The sequence below is a fragment of the Rhipicephalus sanguineus genome, chromosome 3 (assembly GCF_013339695.2).
Source record: "Rhipicephalus sanguineus isolate Rsan-2018 chromosome 3, BIME_Rsan_1.4, whole genome shotgun sequence".
Classification (NCBI taxonomy): Eukaryota; Metazoa; Arthropoda; class Arachnida; order Ixodida; family Ixodidae; genus Rhipicephalus; species Rhipicephalus sanguineus.
The window spans coordinates 9,487,476-9,511,875 of NC_051178.1; the positions used below are offsets into that span (position 1 = coordinate 9,487,476).

Here is a 24,400-nt window from a genome sequence, read left to right on the forward strand (position 1 = left end):
GCGCTGCCGGCAAGCGGCCGCGGAGCGCCGCCGCCGGTGCAAAGGCTACTCCGTCGCCTAGGCAACCACCATCCTTCCCCACTCGGCGAGCCCGCACAGCGCTGCTATAGCGCTGCCGCGGTCTTTTTCCTCCCTCCGCCCCTCGTTCGTTCACTGTGCGTGCCCTCGCCCTTCGTAACGACCTCGTCGCTCCCTCCCCAGCGGCGTACCTCCTTTGAGAACCGCACTCGCTACCCCGTTTGTCAGAAATATTTTCCCGCAACCGCATTATAAACGGTATTTCATCTTGGGGGACTGCACAATAAGCGGTATGCGTATACATGCGATTCTATGGGAGGGTGAACGGGAGTCGAAAAAGGCCGCATTATAACCGGTCCTGCACTATATGCGGTTACGTTATAAGTGGTCTGCACTGTAAAGTAATCCACGGGCTATGTATTTTCATTAGTCCTCGCACCAGTGAACTCATCCAAACTAAAAATGCATTTGCTCATGTGTTATGGGTAGGTTTCCTCATGTTTCCTTGTTATAAAACAAGGAAATGCTGCGTAATAATGTTCAGTGAATCAAAAGTAATTGAAGACGCATGAACCAAAGCATATGATATGACTTAATAATGCAGTTACACTGTTCCAAAGTAGTCCGATTTAATTACGCCATGGAAATATTGCGGCCTTGCTGAGATATTTATTCAGATGACTGATCACTCCCAAGTGTTGAAGATTGGATGAGTTGGTTCGTTGTACTTGAACTGGTATAGCGCATTACGGGGAAGAAGAAACGGCCGAGCGGATTGACACAAGAGGACAGAGCGCTATCTGTCCTCTTGTGTCGGTCCGCTCGGTCGTTTCTTCTTCCCCGTAATGCGCTATACCAGTTCAAGTATGATCACTCACAGTAACGGGTGCCAAACATCTGGTGAACTATTGTGATGTACTTTATTTTTATTTTTTTTTATTTCAAATACCCTCAGGGTACAAATGTACATTGAAGAGGGGAGGGGCAAAGGTTAACACATAATAACTACTTGGTTATAGGTACAAAACAGAAATAGAACTATCACGATGACACTTTTAACAAATTTCGGTTACAATAACAAAGGCAAAAGTAAAATTAAAGGTACGCCTGGTGAATAACACATCAACCGAGACACTTAATTTAATTGGCACAAAAGTGTTAGAAGATGAGGTCGTTGACTACACTGCTAAGAGAGTTACAATGGAAAACATAATGCGCAAAAAAAGTAGCCATTCGTAAAAACTAAATTTCGAGCAGCGTAGCCAGAACATACAGAACAATCAAAGCTGTAAAACAAGCACTGAGCGATGCTAACTTGAAAAGAAACTCTGTAGTGCGATTTTGAAGTTATTGGTGTTAGCTATGCTTGTGAGTGATGCAGGTAGATTGTTCCAATCTCTGGTCGTTGAGGGGAGAAATGAATGTGAAAAACCGACGGTGTTGCTGTGCGGAATGTTTACTTTTTGACGGTGATCGATGCGTGATGAAATGTACGACAGCGGTTGAATGAATATGGAATGTAAATATGAGTTGTGGTAATAGATTTTATGGAAAAGACAGAGACGAGAGAGTTTCCTGCGGTGTGATAGCGGTGGAAGGTGTTGGATGTCTTTCATGTTAGTAACACTCGCAGTTCTTTGATAGTTGTTTAGAATGAAACGGACTGAGTGATTTTGTATCTTTTCTAGTGATTTTATGTGGTGCTCATATCCGGTGTCCCATACTGACGACGCATACTCAAGCTTCGGACGAATGAAAGTTGTGTACAGAAGTAGTTTTAGTGATGATGGTGCTTGCGAAAACTTCCGGCGAAAGTATCCTAATGTGCCAGTGGCCTTGTTGGTTATGTGATCAATATGAGTGTTCCATGATAGGTTACTGGTAATATGAACACCCAAGTATTTGTATGCTGTTATGCATTCTAGAGGAATGTTATTAAGTGTGTAAATAGGGGATGTTACTTCAGAACGGGAAATTCTCATACTTTTACATTTTTTAACGTTTAATTCCATCCGCCATAATCGACACCACTTAGTTATGTTATTAAGATCTTCCTGAATTAGTGAAATGTCTGCGGTATCAGTCACTTTTCTATACAAGACGCAATCGTCTGCAAACAGGCATATTTTAGAGGATACATTAGTAGGCAAGTCATTAATATAGATTAGAAATAGCAATGGACCAAGCACAGACCCTTGCGGGACCCCGGAATCAACAGGAACCAATGAGGAGTTAGCGTCGTTAGCGGTTACAAATTGAACACGTGATGTCAGAAAGGCGCGAATCCAATTAATTACAGCTGAGTCGATATTTAGAACGCTTAGTTTATGAAGAAGCAGTGCATGGTTCACTTTGTCAAAAGCTTTAGAAAAGTCAAGAAATATACAATCTGTTAAAAAACCGTGATCTAGATTAGCATGAAGGAAATTAGTGAAAGCGATGAGTTGGGTGTCACAGGAGAAATTTTTTCGAAAACCATGCTGCATAGCTGTGAAGAAGTTGTTATTTTCAAGAAAATTAACCAGATGTGTGTAAATTATATGTTCTATAACTTTGCAAGGCACTGATGTAAGGGAAATCGGTCTGTAATTCTGTGGGTCGGGGGACGGTCCTGATTTGTGAATAGGAATTACTCTACCGGTTTTTCAGTCGTACGATAAGATGCTAGAATTGTACGATTGTGAGTAAATGTGCTGTAGTATGACTGAGCAGTATTCGGCAGTGTTTTTTAAGAATATAGTATTGATTTCGTCTACTCCAAATGACGCTTTAGATTTTAGCTTGTGAATGATGGCTTTGATACCGGTGGAGCTGAAAGCAATAGGATCCATTAAATGGTAGTCAGTAGGACTTATCGGAGGCATCGGATCAGGAAGGCTAGGTGCTGAGAATGACGAGGCAAAAGTTACGTTGAGCAGAGTAGAACACAAATGCTCAGCTACAGGGTCCCCAGAACTTGTCAGCAGTGATATCCTATTTTTATGAGCATTTCCCCGGACAATCTCCCAAAAGCGTTTTGGGTTAGCCTTCAGTAAGTTTGGAAGCGTGCAATTAAGGAAGGAGGATTTGGCTGATTTTAGGGCTCTGAGATACGAACCTGCAGCATTTTTGTATGCTAGCCAGTGAGAGGGTGTTGCGTAAAGCTTTGCTGTGCGGAATAAGCGTTTTTTCTTATTGGATAATCGATTCAAATATGTGCTATACCATGGCGATTTATTGTTAGCGTAGACAGTCCGAAGGGGAACGTATTTGGTGGTTAGCTCACCGATTTTATTTTTAAAAATGACCCAGTTAGTTTCGACGGAGCGTTCTAGATAATTAGGTAAAAAAGTGTCCAGAAACAAGCAGAGTTCATTGTTGATGGCTTCGTAGTTAGCTTTTTTGTAATCTCGAAACTTTTTCCGCTCTCGCTTGATCTTTTGATGAGGCGTTGTAATCGTGAAGAGCAAGACGTCGTGATTGCTCAGCCCGGGCATGTGTGTTGCTGTAGAAATATTATCAGTTGATGATGTTAGAATGAGATCGAGGAGTGACGATTTCTTTTGTGTTACACGTGTTGGAAGTTTGACTATCTGGGATAAGCCGAAATCAGAGCAAACTGAAACAAACCGATTGGCTTCGCCCGTTGTGGGGTTAGAAAAGGGGAGCGAGTGAGACCACACGACATTGGGAAAATTAAAATCACCTAAGAGTATAATTTGAACTCCAGGGAAACGCATGGTGATTAGATTTAAACTATCGTGAAGGTCATCGCAAAAAGATAAGTCACTTGATGGGGATCTGTAGCAGACACCCAATATTATTTTCTTAAAACTTATTGTAAGGCAACACCAGATAAGTTCTAAATTCGTGTTGATTGGCACAAGAGAACAATTAATTGATTCTTTAACAGCGAGCAAGACGCCACCACCAATTCTGCTGGTTCGATCACTTCGGTAAGCAGTATAATGGTTTTCACACTCAAAGAGTTCGGAGTTCGTTATTTTGCTATTTAGCCATGTTTCCGTCAGCACAATAATGTCAGCGTTATAGTCATCAATAATAACACAGAATTCATCTTTCTTGGGAAAATAACTACGAATGTTAGTAAATAGTACCGAACACTTGTACTCGTTTATGACACCTCCCCTCGGGTGGCCCTAACTTGGCAATACCCTATGACCTGAGCGAAGAGTTCGGCTACGTTCGGGTTCACGTGTGTGCTCTCTTCTACGTATTTCAAAAACGCAGTCCTTGGTTTCGTCGTACCCGTAGGATTTGCCATCGAAAATCAGTGTTTTATATCGCAGTTTGAATGACGTGGACTTCGATGTACCGTATTCTAGTAATTTTTTTCTTATGTTCCGTGTTGTTTGGCAGGAATCTTCGCTCATTGCTATGTCTGTGCTCTTTAGCAAACCTCGTTTTGAACAAACCAGCTCCCTGGTTTTAAAGGTTTCAAACTTTGCTATAAGTGGTCGAGTTTTCGTTGAGTCGTAGCGCCCTATTCTGTGGGCTCGGCATATATCAGAACCTGTGACGTCAATTTTAAGAGTATTAGTCGGGAGACTGATTATCTTTTTTTCTGATTCGGAAGTAGTTTCATCTGCGGTGTCCGGAAATACATAAAAAACAAGATTATCTCGCCTAGATCGATCTTCTGCGTCATCAAGACGCGAATGAAGAATACCGGTGTCTTTTTCGAGGCGCTCTATAGTGGTGCGCAGTTCTTTCATTTCTTGTTGCCAATGCTCAAAAACGGAGGTTTGGTTTTCAACTTTCACTAGCCTGTCCTTTATTTCATTCATTGATTCTGAAACAGACCGTTGTTCTTCCTTTAACACAGATACTGTGTTCAATATTGTTGTTTGTGCCGATTCCATTCTCTTTGTGCGCTCGTTCAAATCCTTTATCGTCTTCACCAATTCTGCCAAATTATCAGGCCCCGGGTTGGTTTCTACATCTCCACAAAGAAGTAGTAACAAAGAACAAAAAGGCAATATAACGGCTTCAGGGCACGGAAGCACAATAATACAGGGTTCATCCGATCTGAAACTTCGACAAGGCAGTCTAGAGAGGTAACTAACCTGTAGGACGAAAAAACAGGTACGTAAGCCTTTGGTTGTTCCTTCCATCGCGCCTCCGTGCCCACTGCCGTGATGCCGATCAATGCTGGGTCTTATCCGTTCCGGGCGAGATGACGTTGATGTCGCAGCTGCGCACTGGTGGTGCTGCAGGTGGCGCTTGATTATAGTCAGGACCCAGCAAGCTGTCGCTAGCAGGTCTGGATCCAGAGTAGGGGCAGCACAGATTCCGTCCGATAATGGAAGGTTCAGGAAGGGGGCGGCCTCACGAATTCCGTCCGAGAGCGCAAGGCTGTCCCGGAGGCCAGCCGCCGATACGCCGGCCGCGAAAACAGCGGCGTACTGTAGGACGAAAAAACAGGTACGTAAGCCTTTGGTTGTTCCTTCCATCGCGCCTCCGTGCCCACTGCCGTGATGCCGATCAATGCTGGGTCTTATCCGTTCTGGGCGAGATGACGATGTCGCAGCTGCGCACTGGTGGTGCTGCAGGTGGCGCTTGATTATAGTCAGGTCCCAGCAAGCTGTCGCTAGCAGGTCTGGATCCAGAGTAGGGGCAGCACAGATTCCGTCCGATAATGGAAGGTTTGGGAAGGGGGCGGCCTCACGAATTCCTTACAACTGCACTGAGCTAAAAGGTGTGTCATGTGGCATAACGCAATTTTTGCTTCGGCAAGACTGACTTCCGTGCCATTTGGCATATATAGGTATCAAGCAAACGGGATTCAATGAAGCATTGCGATGGTGCCCTCATGTGACCTCCCGCTTTCGTAATCCCATAGACAATTTTTAGCGTGAATATCAAGTGGTTGTTTCAGAACAAGCTCTGCACTGGCTCCTACTCACATTGACAGGGGTCATGAAGTACCCCTTGGGCTTGTTGAAAAAAAAAAACGCCAGGCCTGCACTGAAACCGCAGCACAGTCACAGCGAAAGCTGGAAGAGCGGCATTTCTAGAGCCCGTTGTAAGCTCTCTTGGGGCTACTAATACAAGTACACTAGCAAGGTACCCACTACGCCATAAATAACAATTTTTGTGTAGTTGGGAAGCACCTACTAAGCCAATATTCGTGATTCTGCGGAGAAGCGAGGCACCAGCTGCACGTCTATAAGGCATTATGTGCACTTCGTTGAAGCGGCAACTGATGACGATGAAGAATTAGGGGTCAGCTTTTTGTAATAGGTTGGAAGCTCTAAACGACCCACCAGTTATGTAATTTGCATTGGGTGATGCCCGGTCGCTATTTCCCTGTCCCGCCATGCTGTATAACATACGTTGACATGGGAAAGAGAGGGGGCGGGGGGGGGGGGGGCAAAGAACTTTATTGAGACCCCGAGAAAATGGATCATGTGCTTATGGGCTTCCTTGGCAACCAATACAAGTGCACTTGCGAGGAACCCACTACGCTATAAATCATTGTTATTTTTTTAGAAGTAGGGTAGCAGGCACTGTGCCATTTTTCGTCATTCTACGGAGAGCCGTGGTACCTGCTAAACGCATGTAAGGCATTATGCGCACTTTGTTGATGCTCTGCCTGATGACGATGAATAATTATGGCTGAGCCCTTTGTAATGGGTTGGACGCATTCAACAACCTACTCGTTGCTCAATTCGCATTGTGTGACGCCTGGTTAGGGAATTTGCGTTGTGCGACACTTGGTGCTTATTTTACTCTTCTACCACGCTATATTGCATATGTTAATGTGCTTCCTTCCCGATATGAAGCCTGTATAGGGTCTTTTTGCAAAGCAGTTTCAAGCATCGGCATGGCTCAGAGGTTGAATACTGGGCTCCCACGCAGAGGGCCCGGGTTCGAACCTTGTTCCATCCTGGAAACTTTTTCTTATTTTTTTTTTCTTATTTCGAGCGATAGTGGTTACGGACACCGGCGGCGGCGGACAACTACGGCGCCAAAAACGGCCACTGAAATGATCTCATAACAGCTTTCGTTGTAAAACACATCCTGCGGAAAGCTGACATGGCTATGAACTGCTTAGCCAAATATTGCAGTCGTGCGCGCCGTGTAAAGGCTACAAGTGGAGCGCGAAGTTGCTGTGTTATCAGGCGCCCTCTTTTCAAACAGAGGCCGGTTCTCACTCTCGTCGGTGGGCGGGGAGTCTGCCGGCTGACATCACGAATCTGCTTCGCCGCGTCGCAAGAGACATAGCATCCTTATTGGCCAATAGCCGACATAAATCAAAAGCGGTGTTTGGATCAGATGCGCTTGTTCCCGTTGACACTGTGTACAATAGTTGTTGTAGTTAAATAAACAGACTGAAATATGGAAAAGCTTTGTTGCGAGTTTTCAAAGAGATGACTCACTTCCGGTAGAGGCCAACTGTCGTCTGCTGAACTCAGCGCACCCGTGCACGTTCGAGCGTAACCTCAATTTGGCCACACTGCCTTTTCGGTATCGCCGAGCCTCTTGTGCCTCGCTTGTTTCGATTAGTTTTGAATACCATAACTGGCCTCAAGTCTTACAAAACTTGTGTGTGGCGTTGAGTTCTTATGACATCGTTCTCGTGCTGACTTGATCAGTGTGTGCACAGATCGAGTTGCAAGCAAGTTCCTAATTAACAGGCAGGAGAGTGGCCCCTCGTGAACCATGAGGGTTGGATTATAGCTGAGGGTTTTAACACTATTATTCTTTTTATACACTTCACGTCAAAGATATCCCGAAGATGGATTCAGCGGTAAGGTCGAAATAATACAACCTGAATTCCACTGTCAACTCACTGAGAGCACTTTTGCTTCCAGTCGTCTTCAAAGAGCCACCATCGGCCTGTGTTTAAGCTTATGTAAGGCCACTAAATAATTTGTGGGGCATCATGCAGGCCGAAGTGAACACCTTCGGCTCCGAATTCTTCAGTTCGTTGTGTTGTGCCGTTATAAAAATGATAAATGTGTGCCCTCTTGAGTGCTTCTCCATATATCAACAATGCTTCGCTCGCCCGAAATTCGTGGATACCAGCGTGACAAAGGTATCTTCAGTTGGCCAAACATATGTGCATTCCATGGGCGTATGCTGTGGGGCAATTTTAGTAATTTCTGCTGCGAGCTGCACGCGTCCAGTGGCAGCCTGAGCTGTTCTAAAACCACCTGTGCAAGGGGTCATAAGTTCGATTCCCGGTGATGGAACTCTTTCTTCTGGTTTTTTTCTTTGCCCACTGTTAGTCCTTATATTTTACGTCATATTCGTGGTGGAAATACGTCAGTGGAGCCGTGGTGGACCCCGGCATAAAACACTTTCGTGTTAAAAAAATATGTATTACAGTCCTCAATGAAACAGCTGTTCTCCAGAAAATAATGGTTCGTTTGAATTGCTAGTACACTATATTCACAGCAGTAGACAGGTTGGCTTGTTCACAATTCAGAATTTTACATACATAACACAGAAACACGAGGACTATAGGAAATAGGTACAAAACTGGAAAAACTTGGTCATATGCGCACTCCCTCGTCCACCTGCACATTATGTTGAAGTTCACTTATACGACAGGCACCTTCATTTGTGCTACGATTCATGAAATACCACCCAACCTACATTAGAACACAATGACTTGTTGCCTAACTGCCTGTCACCTATTTCTCTTCCACAATGTGTTCTAATGTGTAAATCATCTGTTCTACTTGTTTGGTAATAAAACACAGGCCGTTACATTGAGCGAGCAGTGTTTCACCAATGTGTATTGCATGCAAAAGTTCATTTCTTCTATTTGCATGCACGACAAATAGTCATACCTCAACTGATACAAGAAACAATGTTTGCACTATTTTATTGGAATCAAAACAGTAGCAGTTCTCATGTCAGTGTAAGCATATGTATATTTTCATTTTTGTGCACAGAACCTGCACCCAATTCTGAACACATGGAACAACATATGCAGTACAGCTCAAGCACTATATATAATTCACAGCAGTAAAGCAACATGAAAGTGGTGTGTGAAACCTCCTCATAATGCCTATTGATATGTGCACTTCACAGTTCCATTATCTAAGCACAATCCAAAGAAATGGGATGCACAAGGAACTTGGTGTCAGCCTACACATGAAGGCAACTAAATTAGTACAATAAGGCTAGCTTTACTTTTGAGAAATATGCAACCATGTAGCTTATAAGTGTAGAGGCCTGGGCTAGTTAGCTAGTGTTCATAATTGCAGGGTTTTGCAGCGCGCGAACATAGGAAAAAGGACAGAGTAGACAGAAAGAGCGCTGACTTCCAACTGACTTTATTTTGCAAAGTGGCAAAACATATGCGACGAAAAGGAAGATAAAAAGCAAACATACAGCCTAATCAAAGCCACTGTAATCGAAGCACGTGGAACGGATTCACCATTGCCCTAACGCCTGGCCAAGTATTCACGTTCTAACTGTGATAATGAAACTGATGGGGAGCTTACGCAGTTTTCACCTAGTGAGTGAATTATTTCTGCTTCGATGATCTCGCAGGTTAACTAATCCCTGTGCCTTGCCTTTATCGCGCATCGATCGAAGAGGGGATTGCAACCGCAATCCCAGAAAATAAAGTCAGTTGGAAGTCAGCGCACTTTCTGTCTACTCTGTCCTTTTTCCTATGTTCGCGCGCTGCAAAACCCTGCAATTATGCAACCATGTAGATAGGCATGTTCTAGTTTTTATTGCATTAGTTTGCACTATGGCATCAAAACATGTCGCACATGATCATACAGTTGAGTTTCCTGCAGAAAAGTCTAAAATCGATTGTAGATCCACTTACCACAATTTATAAAAGCATTTAGCAATGCCCACAATATGACAATGCAGCCTTCATGTATTGCTGCACATATTTGCTTACAGATATCTGAAAACTAATGTAAATTTCTGGAATTATGCTTGGGAACTTGTCGGCATTATCACATGACTACAATGTACCAATACTTATGTTATGCATAATTAGTACATCTATGTTTACAATATATCCATGCCAGCTAGTGCCATCTGCAACTTAAAGTTCTTCATCTTTAATTCCTCACTTCATGGCTTATGCATAATTACCACATTGAAAATTAAGCCCAGCATTATGGCTTCAAGGTCCATTTGAAGTTAGGCAATCATGTGCCCAAAATTAAAAATTTCCTATAAGTAGTGGCTGATGGCTTGGTACATTGGATCCTAGGACTTGATATGCCATGAGGTTGAATAAAATTTGTCCATGCACTTGCAGAGACTGTAAAGCAGTCAGTACTTAAGTTCATAGTTAAAGAAAGCGGGAAAACAAAACCACAACACACGTAGAAATGAAGGGGACAGGACGACGCGGTACTAGCAACTGACGTTTAACATGTGCTTGGCTTTTTTAGACATGTTTTTACTCTTTCCACAACTGTGTGATTCTTTAATTTTGTAGTTTTTACATACTGTGTGTGTATATTTTTCTGTGGTTTGCATTAAACTCCAGTTGCTAGTAGCGCATCGTCCTGTGCCTTTCATTCTCATTTCTCTGTGCTGTGGCGTTTTTTTTTCGCACTTTCTTTAACAATGAATACACATCAGCTCGCCCAACTGTCCATTTTAGGATAAAGTTTGCTGAATAAAGCCAGTTCCACTAAGTGTCCTTTTGAACAATGCGAAATTTTCAAATGCACATGCTACTGGAAAGGTTGCACGCAGTACCATGCATAACACTCTGCATCAATCCCAGTATTTGCCCAAATGCTGTAAGATGTAAGAAATGTTCAAGATAGGGTACAGTGAGGCACAGTGGAGTGTTCCCACAATACACTGTCTCGTACACTAGCAGTGGGTGAGCAACTTTTGCTGCTTTGCCAGAGTGGAAGCTTACTTTGAAGCTGCTCCTTTTTCCAAGTGTATATTAAATATTTTGTACTGTACCCTTTTATTCTTCATTCTTTCGTAAATATTGTGCCTCTAAAGTTATATAATATCACTGTGCTCGACTCCGTAACAATGTATAACGAAACCACTCCTTATTGTAGATTCTGCTTACAAAACCAGTCTATCTATCATTTTGTAAACACGTTCTATGATGTTTGTTTTCTTTGTTTGTTTGTTCTTAGTTTCCTTTTTTTTTTCCTCTGTTTTGTGCATGTCAAACCACAATGCAAATACTTTGCAAACGCATGCGGAAACGCTAGCATGTGTCATTTTTGTTTTTATTTTCGGTTTCGTAGCAGTGCACAGAGCTAACATGACTTTTTCCTTTGTAAATGTGACCTTGTATGCATATTTCGATATCCCCCCCCCTTATGTAATGCCCAACCCAGGGTCCTTAAGGGATAATAAATGATGATGATCAATGTCTTCCTGAAAATGATACAAAAAAAAAGTTCATTAAGCTTTCTGTGTCCATAAAAATGAATTTCTCGCCAAGTACTCACACTTCACTATACTTATTGCAGACCTTTTCACAAAACATGACACAAATACAAAATTGTGAGGCTGCTAAGTAGTTCCTTGTCAATTTTTCAGGATTTCGTACAGGCTACTCGACAATAGACATCATTCACACCATCAATCAGGTGATACAGAAATCTGTGGAATATAACCAACCCTGATATATATATATATATATATATATATATATATATATATATATATATATATATATATATATATATATATATATATGCTTCATAGATTATAGGAAGGCACTTGATTCGGTCAAGATATCAGCAGTCATGCACGCACTACGGTATTGGGGTGTCGATGACCCATACAGATAAAAATACTGCAAGAAATCTACACCATAGTCCTCCATAAAGGACGCAACAAAATTCCAATGAAGGGTGTAAGGCCGGGAGACATGATCTCCCCAGTGCCATTCACCACATGCCCACAGAAGGTTTTCAGGGCCCTAGATTGGAAGAGCTCGGATATGATTTAATGTACCTTAGTAACCTGTGATTCATTGATGACATTGCATTGATGAGTAACTTGGGATGAATTGCAACTCATGATCACTGAATTGGACAAGGAAAACAGAATGGTAGGTCTGAAAATTAATACTATGCAGAAAACTAAAGTTATGCACAAAATGAGCTACAGTCTTGAAAGAGAACAGCTCTTTGCGATAGGTAGTGAGGCACTGGAATTAGTGAAGGAATTCCTTAGGACAGGTAGTAACCGCGGAGCCGAACCACGATACTGAAGTAACTAGAATAAGAACAGGGTGGAGCACATTCAGCAAGCATTCTGAAATCATGAATGGTAGTTTACCACCATCCCTCAAGAGGAAGGTATATAACAGCTGTATCTTACTGGTACTTACCTACGGAGCAGAAAGCACCTGGAGGCTTACAAAGAGGGTTCAACTTAAATTGAGGACGACGCAGTGAGCAGTGGAAAGGAAAATGATAGGTGTAACCTTAAGGGACAAGAAGAGAGCAAAGTGGGTCAGGCAAGAAATGGGTGTTAAGAACATCTTAGTTGAAATCAAGAAGAAGAAATGGGCATGGGCATGCACGTAGCACACAGGCAAGATGAACACTGGTCATTAAGAGTAACAGACTGGATTCCAAAGAAGGGAAATGCACGAGGGTGAGACAGAAAGTTAGGTGGGCAGATGAGATTAAGAAGTTCGCGGGTATAACGTTGCCGCAGCAAGCACAGGACCGGGTTGATTGGCGAACATGGGAGAGGCCTTTGCCCTGCAGTGGGCGCAGTCAGGCTGATGATGATGGATGTAACATGAGGGACATTAGCATCAGAGATATATGTATATTCAAGTGAAAGGGTGCAGCATTGTGAGCATCATTGCTAAAAAGCAACATAGGCAAAGCAGTGTTGAGAGAGGGTATGCTGAATGTTTATATTTTATGAGTGCATAGCAAGTCTTCAAGTAATTTCTGGTGATTATACACACAGTAAAGAGGCCTTTTGTTCTAGAAAGTACATTGTCGCCGGTCAGATTCGAAGGACTGATGTGTCGGTCCCCTGAAACACCCCACAAAAGTGAGGGCAGTTTAAAAGTAAGTCCCTTTAGTTGTAGCGCACCTACTTAAGAGTAGGTGCGCTACTGAATGCCACCAGTGGTCGACAAGACCTAGTCAGAGCCAACAGTTGACACACACAAAAAATTTATATTCTGAATTCAGGAATTTACAAACGTTCATATAAATGCACACTTGGCTGGGTTAAAATAATAACTAGCACTACAGTACTAATACGTGCATAAGCGAATGTTCAAGAAGTAAAAATGTCTGTGATGTTCACCACTGCTCTTCCGAGTTAGGAGTTCATGGCGTTGAAGGAACTCTGGTCGTGACTTGTCGACTGTAGCACTGAGACTCTCTTCTTCCATCTTTGGGCTGGTCATATGGCTATTCTGATTCACTCACTGACTGACTGCTCCTTCGTCACTGCTCGCTTGTATAGGCTGCTGCCGAGGTTCTGGAGCTTTTGATACAGTTCACTCACCCTCAGCACAGGTGAAACCAGGGAAGGAGGTAGAACATTCTAAGTGCCTTCTCTGGGTGTCGGTTGTCGACCGCCTCTGGTGTGCTGGTGGTGTGGTAATGTTGCAGCTTCTAAAATAGACTCTGGTGTTTCGTGTCCTGGTAGTTCGAAGCAGGCGGGCTGCATCGTTGGCGACATGTGTCATGACTGGCGGTTACAAGCTGACACTGGCGGTTTGAAGCATCGGTGTGCAATTTATGTATGTGTACTTTTGGGACATTGCTGTATTGTCTTATCTGAAAGAGAGTCTGGAGCAGGCAGTGTGGAATATTCTGTTGGAGTGTAGGGGTGTTTTTATCATGCTGTTTTATGCCTGCAATAAGAATGTTGCATTTGGCAATTTGCCTTTTCAGGGAATTCTCCGAGAAGGCCTTGGCAGAGATCACCAAGTTTCGGGAGCAGAAGGAGCGTGACTTCACCAGAGCACTGACCATATTTGTCAGCACCAACATCCGCCTCTGTAGAGAGGTGGGCAGCTCATTATTTAATGCACTTTGTATGTAGGGCCAAGCTGTATATTGAGAGCCATGAGATGCTCTGCACAACCTTCTGTGCGATTGTGGCAATGCCTCTATGAATAAGCATCAGAAAAGAACGAAGGCGAGATGATGGCCACCGATGAACGCGCCAGTATAGTTTATTGCCGACAACCCTTTCACAATAAGTCATGACAACGCACATATGAGACGGTGCACAACGCGGCAACTGTATTTAACAGGTTAAAACTGCGCGTGCGGCCAGAATGGCATGAACATAGCATCTGCAGATGAACGAGCCATCGTTCACATCAGGAAGGTGCATCAACGTCCAGTTATGGACTTCTTTGCAGCTGTTTGAAACACGAGTTGTCGATTTTGAACTGCAATAAAGTAGGTGCGTGGCTTTTCCTTTTTTATCTGCGGGATGCGGTTATCTTAACGCGAAAGCGTTAAAGAGCTTGTTTTGCAGAAATTTCGGTGTCGTTGTTTGTGCACGAAAAATCAGCATTGCCCGTGAGCAAAAATTCGAGATACACCCGAATGGACCGCTTATTCCTAGTGTTTTGTGTGTAGTGCTTATCTGTTTCTTTTCCAAGAAAACCGCAGTTTCCACCTTTTCTTTCCCTGTACAGCCTAAAGCTAGGTGGCAGCCACTGCGGTGCTAGTTCTTGCAGACAAGCGAACGAGTTCTTTGCATTTCTTTCAAGTTTAACAAGGAAACGTATAAGCACTACACATCAAATGCAAAAAACAAGCGGTCCAATTGGGTACTTGAGCCGGCTTGCCGTTTTTCCTGACCATATTCTGCTGTGATGGGCCTTTTTTCAAAGTTCGTCACGTGAGCTTCTGATCTGACATAACGCAACTGCTGCATTTCTTGCGTGCCCGATGCACTCAGTTTTGGTATTGCCTAGACCAGGGCACTGAATTTCGATGATTATTATTGCAGATTGTGTGTGTGTTTTTTTGTGATCTTTTAAAAAATTGGCATGCCTTAAATTATCAGGTCCTACAACACTTCTATATAAACAACGGTTCTCAAGTGAATAATTAAAAAGTTAACGAGTTTTTGTTAATTACGCATTTGAATGTAACTTTCGGTGTGGCAATATTTTAACATGATAGTGTTTAAGAGCTCGTTTCGCAGAAATTCCGGTGTCGGCGTCGTCGGTTGTGAGCAAAACATTGGTGTTGTCCACGAGAAAAAATTTGACATAGATGCAAATAAATAAATAATAAAAAAGTTCACTTTGAGTGAGAATCAAACCCAGGCCTTCTGCGTGCCAAGCAGGTGTTCTACCACGGAGCCACGCCAGTGCTTGAAGCTCCTTCTTAAAAAGACGCTATAAGAATGTCATGAAGGGGAAGGAGTCTCCTTATGCATGTGATATTGTGTGGCAGAAGTGTAGAATGGCACCAGGCGTCAACAAATGGGTGATTTAAAGCTGCCCACCCATTAGTACAAAGGGTGCAGCTGCGCAGATGGGTGCTTCGCCAGTTAGCAAAAGGAATAATTATGGTGTAGTGGGCACTTTGCAAGTGAGCTTGCAATAGGCATTCTGGGATAGTTTGAAATGACCAATGTTACACGCACAAACGTTCCTTTCCTTGCGGTACAGTTGAAGGAATGCGCACGGGGCCCGACTAAGCTCTTGCATTCTACTCTTGAAAGTGAAGCTCAAGCATCCTCCAAGTTTCTTCCTCCTCGGTGTAGAGTTCATTTGCGAAGACGACAATGGCCTGACTGTCGTAGCATTTTAAAGACGATAGTCTTTCTTGGGGAACTTAAACGCAGAAATTTTGGTCTGTCTTTCTGTTTGTCGGCACGTCACTCGATTCAGCCACCCGGCCAAAGTTGAACCGCTTGCTTACTGCCCACCCATCTGGAACTGGTACGGCTGTTCATACTTGTGAACGTTATCGATCAAAAAGTAAATATTACGCATATCTGAGGCGCAACATCATTAGGTAAGTATTAGGTGGTGTGTTCCTTACATAGATACGCAATTTTAAAGGACCTAGTTTCTTAAGCTGCGCTGAAAATGCGACTGCGCTGAAACTTGTCTTCCTCCGTGCCCTCTGCACAAGCTCATGTTGTGTTTCGGTTTCGGTTCAGTATTGCATTGTACGAATGACAGGGGGCGCCACCCTGGCATTCCTGTTTTACCCAGGCGACGTGTAAATAAGAGAGTTTGTGGAAAGTACTCGTTGAGTGCGGACGTTTCTTCTCCTTCGGCGCATCGCGCCAAACCGCGTGTTCGGGCTGGATGGCGTCCCCGCCGGTTGCGTTCGTCACCGCCGATCTTCACCTGCCGCTGCGCCGGGACTACCAGCCCGCAACACAGCACTCATGTTTCCCGACGTATTGCCAGATGACGTCCATATCTCACGCAGCGCCTCTTCTATCGTCTTTAGACGACATTTGCAGCGAAGCACGCAGATATGCGGCCAATTTTTTATTTTAAAAATCTGTAGTGTCTAAAAAAATGCACCCTCACTCGTGAACTACTTGATGCACTGGAATCCAAGTGCCATATGACTATAGTTGCACCAATAGAGACGGTGGCTTGATGTGCCTCATCATGTGCACCCAACATTAATTATGTGATGAAGTGCACATTTGGGGAGGTGAGAACGTGTCTCCTCCTCTAGCCCTGCCTGTGCACGAGATCGTTCCGGGTGACTAAGCTCATGTGCAGCTTAAACTGTGTGCTATATCTGCAGTGAGTACAATGGCTAAAGATGAACTAATATTAAGATAGCTAGTGAATTTCGTTTACCCTCAAGCTCAAGTTTCAGAAAGTTGGCGTCCTTTCCCATGCCATCATTGTGACAGCATGGGTTCACAGTTGTCAAGTGAAATCTATTTGTGTGCATGCATAAGCAATTACTTTCTGCAATGTAAGCTTCCTTACATGCCATAAGTAAGATCAGTAGTAGACATTGCTGTTTGTAGTTTTCTAATAGATTATTACTATCAGTTCTTTGTTTTTCATGTGTAACTGTGAAAATTTTCTGTGTCTGGGCTTTTTTCAGTCTATTGCAATATGGGAAAGGGTGTGCCAGTGCTTCGAGGAAATATGCCAACTGGAGGATGAAGCCGCACCAATTGGTGGAAATGCCAATTTGCCAGCTGTCAACAAGGCTTCACCAGTGATCAACACATTGCCTACCAGTGTGGAGGACGTCTGTCGTGAACAATCTACCAGAAACAGTGATCTGCTGTGATGATGCTTGTGGGAGCACTGGTACCATTCTGTCTTTAGCTACTTTTTAAGCTTTAATCTTCTAGTTGATGCATGGTTATCAACATCTGTTTTGTTGTCATTCATGAACGTCAAAGTCAATAAAAACATCATGTCATGTACAGTGAGCAGCATGTCATGTGATACACCACAAAGGATTGCCATACTGCTACTGTGCACATACCACGTATGTTCTAATTGGGCACAGTGCAGAGACACTTGTGTACCATACTTTGGGTACCTTCTGAAAATTCAGCAACGGTGTTCAAGCGTTTAGGGCATCCGCCTCCAATGCAGAGGTACCCTGCAGGGTGATCGGTGTTGTGGGCACTCATTTCTCAAGAATGTGGCTTCTCCTTCCCACTCTCTTCTTTCACTCCCCAACAACATTGAGCCATCATTCCTTATTGGTTGCAGGAATAAGCATCTCTCATGCTTATTCATCTTATGCATCTCTCATGCCACCGCCTTTGTCGAAGCGAGCTAATCCAACACGTCATCAGCTTGGAATGACGTTCTTGAAAGTGACCACCTTTTGTGATGCATTGTGGCGACTGCATTGCCGCCGTGTGAGAGACTCGTGAGATGACAAGCGGGAGAATTATTTTTACAGTAACTGTGCTGGGGCATGCTTTGCATTGTACTTTGTTTTTTGCTTCTTCTTTTCCACTTCTGAATGTGCATGTCTCTCTGCTTAAAAAGAAATAATGGATCCACTTCATTTTATTCCTGTAAGTGAAAGTAGCACCTGGGCGTGTTCAGATAAGAATGTCGGTGCATGTCCAGCAACCACCTTTAATTTTGCTGGAAAAAAATTAACCAACGATTACGGTTCTCCCTAATGTGAATTCTGAGCACAGCTTCATGTTGGGGCAACGGCAACTGCGTTTGAAGTTTTGGCTATCCGTAGGGTTACAGGGGTGGATCCAGGGACCTCCTTTGGGGGGGGGGGGTATTGCGCAGCTCGCAGTAACTGAAGGGAAGAGGGTGTGAAGGCGAAGACATTCCTTCGCATTAAAGGGACACTAAAGGGAAAAATGATTTTTCATGCATTAGTAAATTAAAAATTCACAATACCAAAAACATCACTCTTACCACAAGAAGACGCTTGGTAAGAGAGAAAACCCACGAAAAGAATGTGGGTGGCGACGCCACCTTGAAATTCCCGCACCAAGCACCGTGACTTCATAGATTTTGACGGTGTCTAATAGGTCATGCGTAGTTGCTAATCTATAAAAATTAAGTACATCGTACCGCGAGGGGGCCATAGACATAACATACCAAGTTTCAAATTTCATTGAGCCACAATGGTGCCAAAGTATGAAAAATACCATTTGAAATCCGTGACATCACGCGTGGAAATTTCGGTGGAATATTTAAAAATGACGCTTTGACCGTGATTTTCTCTTCTGTTAGCATATGATAGAGTACAGTTTATTAATCTATGTCGATTCATTGTTTTACTTTAGTGTCCCGTTAAGGTCTGCGTTTTTTAAGGCAGTGCAACCTCCTCTCGTCGCATGCGGCGCGTTGAAGTGCAACTGCTTGAAATTTCTCAACAGAAAGAAACCAGAGTTCTTACTCTGGTGAAATGTTCGGAAACGGACAAATAATTAATACACTAAAGATTTTGCTGTAATTGCTATCGCCGGTTTCAAGTACTTGACCCACTACGAACGAGCTAGAACGATCTCGCTTTCATTGTTACAAATATACCGTCCGAGAAAACCGAGCCGTTGTCTCGTTGCTTCTTGTTTCGTTCAACTAAAACACGCTCACTAACATCACACCTGCGTTCACAACTCTCCCTAAGATAGCAGGAAGGTTCTACTTTAAAGGAGCACTGACATCAAATTTTAAAGTCGAGATGTGTCATTCATTCGATTGCTCGGTATGCATAGGTCTGCTTGGCCAAATTTGAATGGCGTCCGTCGCGTGGAAGTAATTTTATTTCGAGGGCAAACAGCGTACGAAAGCTCAACGGAAGATTGATCACGCTGCGACATCGACACTAGTGCTACGTAACAGGGCGAGCGTCTAGAAAACGTACAAAATCCTTTTGTGTTCGACGGCTAGGTACCTAGGGAGAGAATCTCTAGGGATTTTCGATGGTGGCGCCGTCACATCTAGGGGGAGCTTTCTGGAACGCCGCCGTGAGTCATGCGGCACATAGAGTTTAGGAAACTCTATGATGCAGCACATGCAGCTTTCGTCTTGACAACCATTTGACAACGTAGTCCGTAAACCGGTGTCCCGTAGCGACTTCGTCGTGACTGCCTCAGAGAACGTCTAGTACTGCCTTTGCTTGATTGACGGACGTCGAGGGCGAAACAGAGCGAAGGTGCTGCAATGCGCTGCCTTGCCACAAGTAAGTAGTGATCTCTGTTATTTCGAGTTCTGCTCCGCTAGTCTGAAATGTCGGCGTACCTGTTACATTTACGTATCAGAGAGCGTGATCATATAGCTATGCTGCCGTTCTTACGTTGTGGATACGGAGCGTGATAAACATTTCGAACTGCGGCACAAGAGGTTCATCCACGATCGCTGCGCGAGCAGAAAAAAGTTTTCTGCGAAAGAACCGATCGTGTGTTTTCATGCACTACAGCCGCTACAGTTCGACATGATTAACTTGCACCAACTCGTCCAATGTTCGGCTTTGCGTAATTGATAACTGACACTATTATTAGAACAGTTTCTTCGCGCATAAAAGAAGCCTGATTGCCATGTGAAAGAACACATGGCTCTCGCTTTGTGGCAGTTTCGCAGGTGTTCAGGTTTGAATGTCGAATTTGCTTGCATTATGAAGTGTCATCACGCTCCATGTTTCCAAGGGATTGCAGCTGCTTGCAAGAGGAAGCAGGCGCTCTTCGTTCGCTAGTTTGATACAAGTGCCAGTTCACCAGACAGCACTTCAACGTGTTTAGTGCGCTCGCATTTGGTGTTGGTTTGTAAAAAGCCTTCTACGAATTGTAAGCTGAATTGTAAGCGTACTGACGGAAAATATAAAATGAAAGACGAGAAGCGTTCACTCTTTTTGTACAGTGTATCTCATATGCCTGCTTAGCTGCCCTTACGTAAGATTATGCGCCATGTAATGCTTATAAGGATTGTGAGAGTGATACTTTTGAAGTAGTTGCAATAAAAACCAATTGTAAATGAAAAAGGTATGACTATATACACAGCAGGATATATGCATCTTTATTTAGGGCATGAACAGCAAGAATGAGGTTAGCTCAAGCAACCAACTTTGCAAAAGGCCAATGGGTGCACAGTCTAGCAGCCTTACGCTTCCTGGAAGACCCTTGTGTAACATTGCTTGTCACTCACACCAGTCAAACTTGCTTATTGAACGAACGTGTCGTAGGCTAGACTGCTCTTCTGTCTGCTGTATGCTACAATAACATGGCAAACATGCTTTCTGTGTCCCCCGGATATAGGATTACAGCAACATGCAAGGGTGCAGCCGCCACTCTGGTGCAGTAGCGGTACTGTCCATAATGCACTATCCTTTCATAATAGCCCGAAGGTACTAGCCTACACATGGTGTTATCGACACTTGGCTCAATGCACAACCAAGTCGCCATGTTCAGCGCAAAAAAAGGAACACGAAAACACAAGGAAGTACACGACACAAGCGCTGTCTAACAACTGAAATTTTAATGGAAGAAACGTGTCATATATAAGCACAAAAAAAAAAAAAAAACAGAAAACAAAAAAGCCACAAAAACCAAACAGAAAATCTTATCCCCCACCAGGCATGTATACTCACGTATGCTGTAGATAGGTAATCTCAGCCTCCGTGAGAGCGATTGAAGGCTGGCTCACGCATCTGTCTCTTGCTTTTATAATTTCAAACGCTTCAGCTATTTCACGCGTGCGCTGGTCCCTGGCTTTTTTTTTTTTTTTTTTTTTTTGTGCTTATATATGACACGTTTCTTCCATTAAAATTTCAGTTGTTAGACAGCGCTTGTGTCGTGTACTTCCTTGTGTTTTCGTGTTCCTTTTTTTGCGCTGAACATGGCGAGTATGTTCCAACTAGCCCAATTTGCCACCTTACTTCAGTGCACAACCAAGGTCTATTGAGAATGTAATTAAGTTGTACCTTCACCATCCACACTTGATGTTGAAAAATTTCTTCTGCCTACGTACCGTAATATCCCGAGCAAGCGCCCCCTCCTTTTTTCTGGATATTTGAAATATCTACAAATGGGACCGAGCAAGTGTTCCCCCCCTGCCTCCCGCCCTTTACACTGCTCCATTCCGTGTTTTTATTCGCGTGACAAGGGCTAATAACGACAGCAAATGCATGCCTATTCAAAAACGCATTTCGTTGGAAGCACATGCGGCTCTTCCACCTCCATATTGAATTTTGATCCGTGACCGAGCAAAGGCCCCCCTCCAAATCTTGTCCGATTATCTTTCACCGTGGGAGTGGTGCTTGCTCCGGATTTTACGGTATTGAGTTAAAACTCGATCTAACGAAGTGGTGAGGACACTTGAATTATTTCATTAAATCAGGAAGTTCGTAAAATCGAGAAGGGGATTTTTTGGCTCTTTGAAATCTAAAATTGTAACATATAACAACAACCAAAAGCTACCAGGCCATTGCTCTCGCGATTAATCTAATTGCTGCGCAGGTGAAAAGTCCGTGAGGCCGGCCTGAGGGTGGCTCTGACATGAGGCTCCCTTGTCGCCTATGTCCAGGTGATGCAAGCCAGAAAGACCATTGCATGAAGCAATGATGGGCGATACATGGAGAACGAATGAAGCGATTGTGCGAGCAGGCCAAGTCAGAAAGTTGCAAGGAAGCTATTATTGCAACGAAACCAGCTACCGCCGCCTCTAGCACCATCCGGTACGTAAGAATGCCACTGACTGCTGAGTCCAGTGCTCCATGCAAGGGCACTGTGGAGTGTCCAGCCTCATCAAACTAATGCTATAGGGCTAAAGCGTTAGAGTGCACGCTCGAAGAAAAACCCATCTCTGCAAAATTAAATGGAAATCACCACTTTTTACGCAGTTATTTCCAAGAAAACTTTGTTAAATCGAGTTTTGTGGCCGCGCTAATTCATTAATTTCAGCCCTATGGGTATTTGCTGGAAAATCACAAAATACTTCGTGAGATCAGGAACTTCATGAAATTGTGTTTTGTTAGATTGAATTTTAACTGTATTTCATTTCCTTAGGAAGCTACACATTACTTATATGTGTCTGCCTTTAGTCACAGAACTATTTTTAAGTTGTCCCATGGGCGTGTGATGAATTTAAATGTCACAAGCCATTTCTTGGCAATCAGGAAAGTTACCTGAAATATTGTAGGGTGAGCGAATCATTGTAAACATGCAGGAACTTTCTTTTCTGTCCAATACTTCGTCATTGCGGGACCATTGCAGCTGTGTGCTGTCATGCTGCAGCTGCACTGCGTTAGCAGTGTTCAGACAGGCACGTTGAATCCTGTTCCATGGGTCAGTGACCCTGGGATCAAATAAACTGTTATGAGTCACTGTATGGTACTGATGATTGCCTTTAATTTTCCATTTCATAAAAGTCTGCTGGGATGATATAGGGTGAGTGAATCATTGCGGAAATGCAGGAATTTCCTCTTCTGTCCAATACTTCATGATTGAGAGATCATTGCAGTCGCAATGCGATGGCAGTGTTTGGAAGCTGCTTTGAATCCTTGTCCAGTCTTCCCGTTAAGGTCTTTGTAAAAATGTTCAACTCTCTGGCATTTGGAAAAGCCCTCAGCTAATTGTGCCTTCAGTAAAAAAAAATTAAGGAAAAAGTGAACCAAAGCAGACAGGTATAATTGGTCTAGAAAGTGTTCATTTGTACCACTGGCATAGCCAGAGGCATAGCCCCTTTGGTGTTGCACACCTTTTCGTGCTTTCCTTCCGTCTGACTTTCTCGGGAGACAAGACAAACGTGATCGTCACGACCCCTAAATGTCTCTTCGATTACGGCCAGAACCCATAAGAGCCTTGGAGATTTCTCGTTCATGATAAGTCTCCTACTTTTACTACAAGCAGTGCCATTGATGTGGTGAGCTGATTGTAGCTGTAAAATATATTCCTTGTGCCATCTCTTCCAGAAGGCATCAAGGCATGCTTTTCTTTGCCTCCAACGTCTTTGTAGTTCATCTTTGGTCGAACCAGGCTTCGTCTCCGTGATCTCGTCATCAGGAATAGAGACTGACCTTCGACTAATCAGACAATGAGCCGGTGTAAGCCGTGGCTCCTCCAACTGACTTGGTATTACTGTTAATGGACAAGAGTGTACTATTGAATAAACTTCTGTCAACACGGTCTCTAATTCAACATAGTTCAGCAAGGCTGTCTTGCAGGCCTTTTGTATTGCTGTCTTTACTGTACGTATCAGCCGTTCCCAGAAACCGCCCCACCATGGGGCGCAGTCCGCTATAGACTTCCATTTAATTCCATTCTGCCTGAAGTACTGAAGTATGCGTTCATCTCGGACTGACTCACACATACTTTTTAGTTCCTTTGAAGCTCTGTGAATGGAGACAGAAAGCCATATGGGTCGTATATCTCAGCTTCTGCCTTTAAAACATTCCTCTTCGTTGTCCTCATGGATGCTACGAGCTGCATAATATTGGAGGTGTCAAGCCTTTACACGCCATCTTCAGGGTACTAAAGAACTCCCAGTAATTTCTTGTTCTTAGGAACCGTTAAACGAATATCTTTATTAATGCCTTCTCTTTCTTCACTGAGATGTTGAAGACTTGTGGAATTTGTCATCCATTTACGCAGATGCATTTCTGCTTAATTGATAACATTAGCTGCATTATTGCAGACCAGCAAAGCTGCTTCCGCTGTGTCTGCTCCGGCCACAATGTCGTCGACATAAAACTGGTGTTTTAGACCGCTGGTCATCTCTTCGTGTTCTCCTGTGGTATTCTCAAAGTGATGATGAAGAGTGGCACTAAGAAGAAACGGGCTTGATGCGGCTCCGAATGGCACACGATTCATCCTCCATACGTGCGCGGGTACTTGTTATGCAAAACCATTTTCTTAATATTCTCGTATCGCTTTGTCATATTGTGTCAACAACTCTTTGTCTTTGAGAAGCCCCCATCGGCAATGGAGTCACAATATGGGTGGGCCTGGCAGTTATGCCACATGAGAATTTGTGCCAAACTCCTGC

The 24,400-nt window shown here is 43.6% G+C and overlaps 1 protein-coding gene across 1 annotated transcript in view; it reads left to right on the top strand.

Moving 5' to 3' along the window:
- Positions 1-17,364, top strand: part of LOC119386441 (sorting nexin-4) — a 188,640-nt gene extending 171,276 nt beyond the window's left edge. Inside the window, exons 10-11 of the mRNA XM_049413140.1 lie at positions 13,866-13,980; positions 17,028-17,364. Coding sequence (XP_049269097.1) covers positions 13,866-13,980; positions 17,028-17,219 — 307 coding nt within the window. The 3' untranslated portion in view covers positions 17,220-17,364. The remainder of the gene's footprint in view (positions 1-13,865; positions 13,981-17,027) is intronic.
- Positions 17,365-24,400: the final 7,036 nt, after the last annotated feature.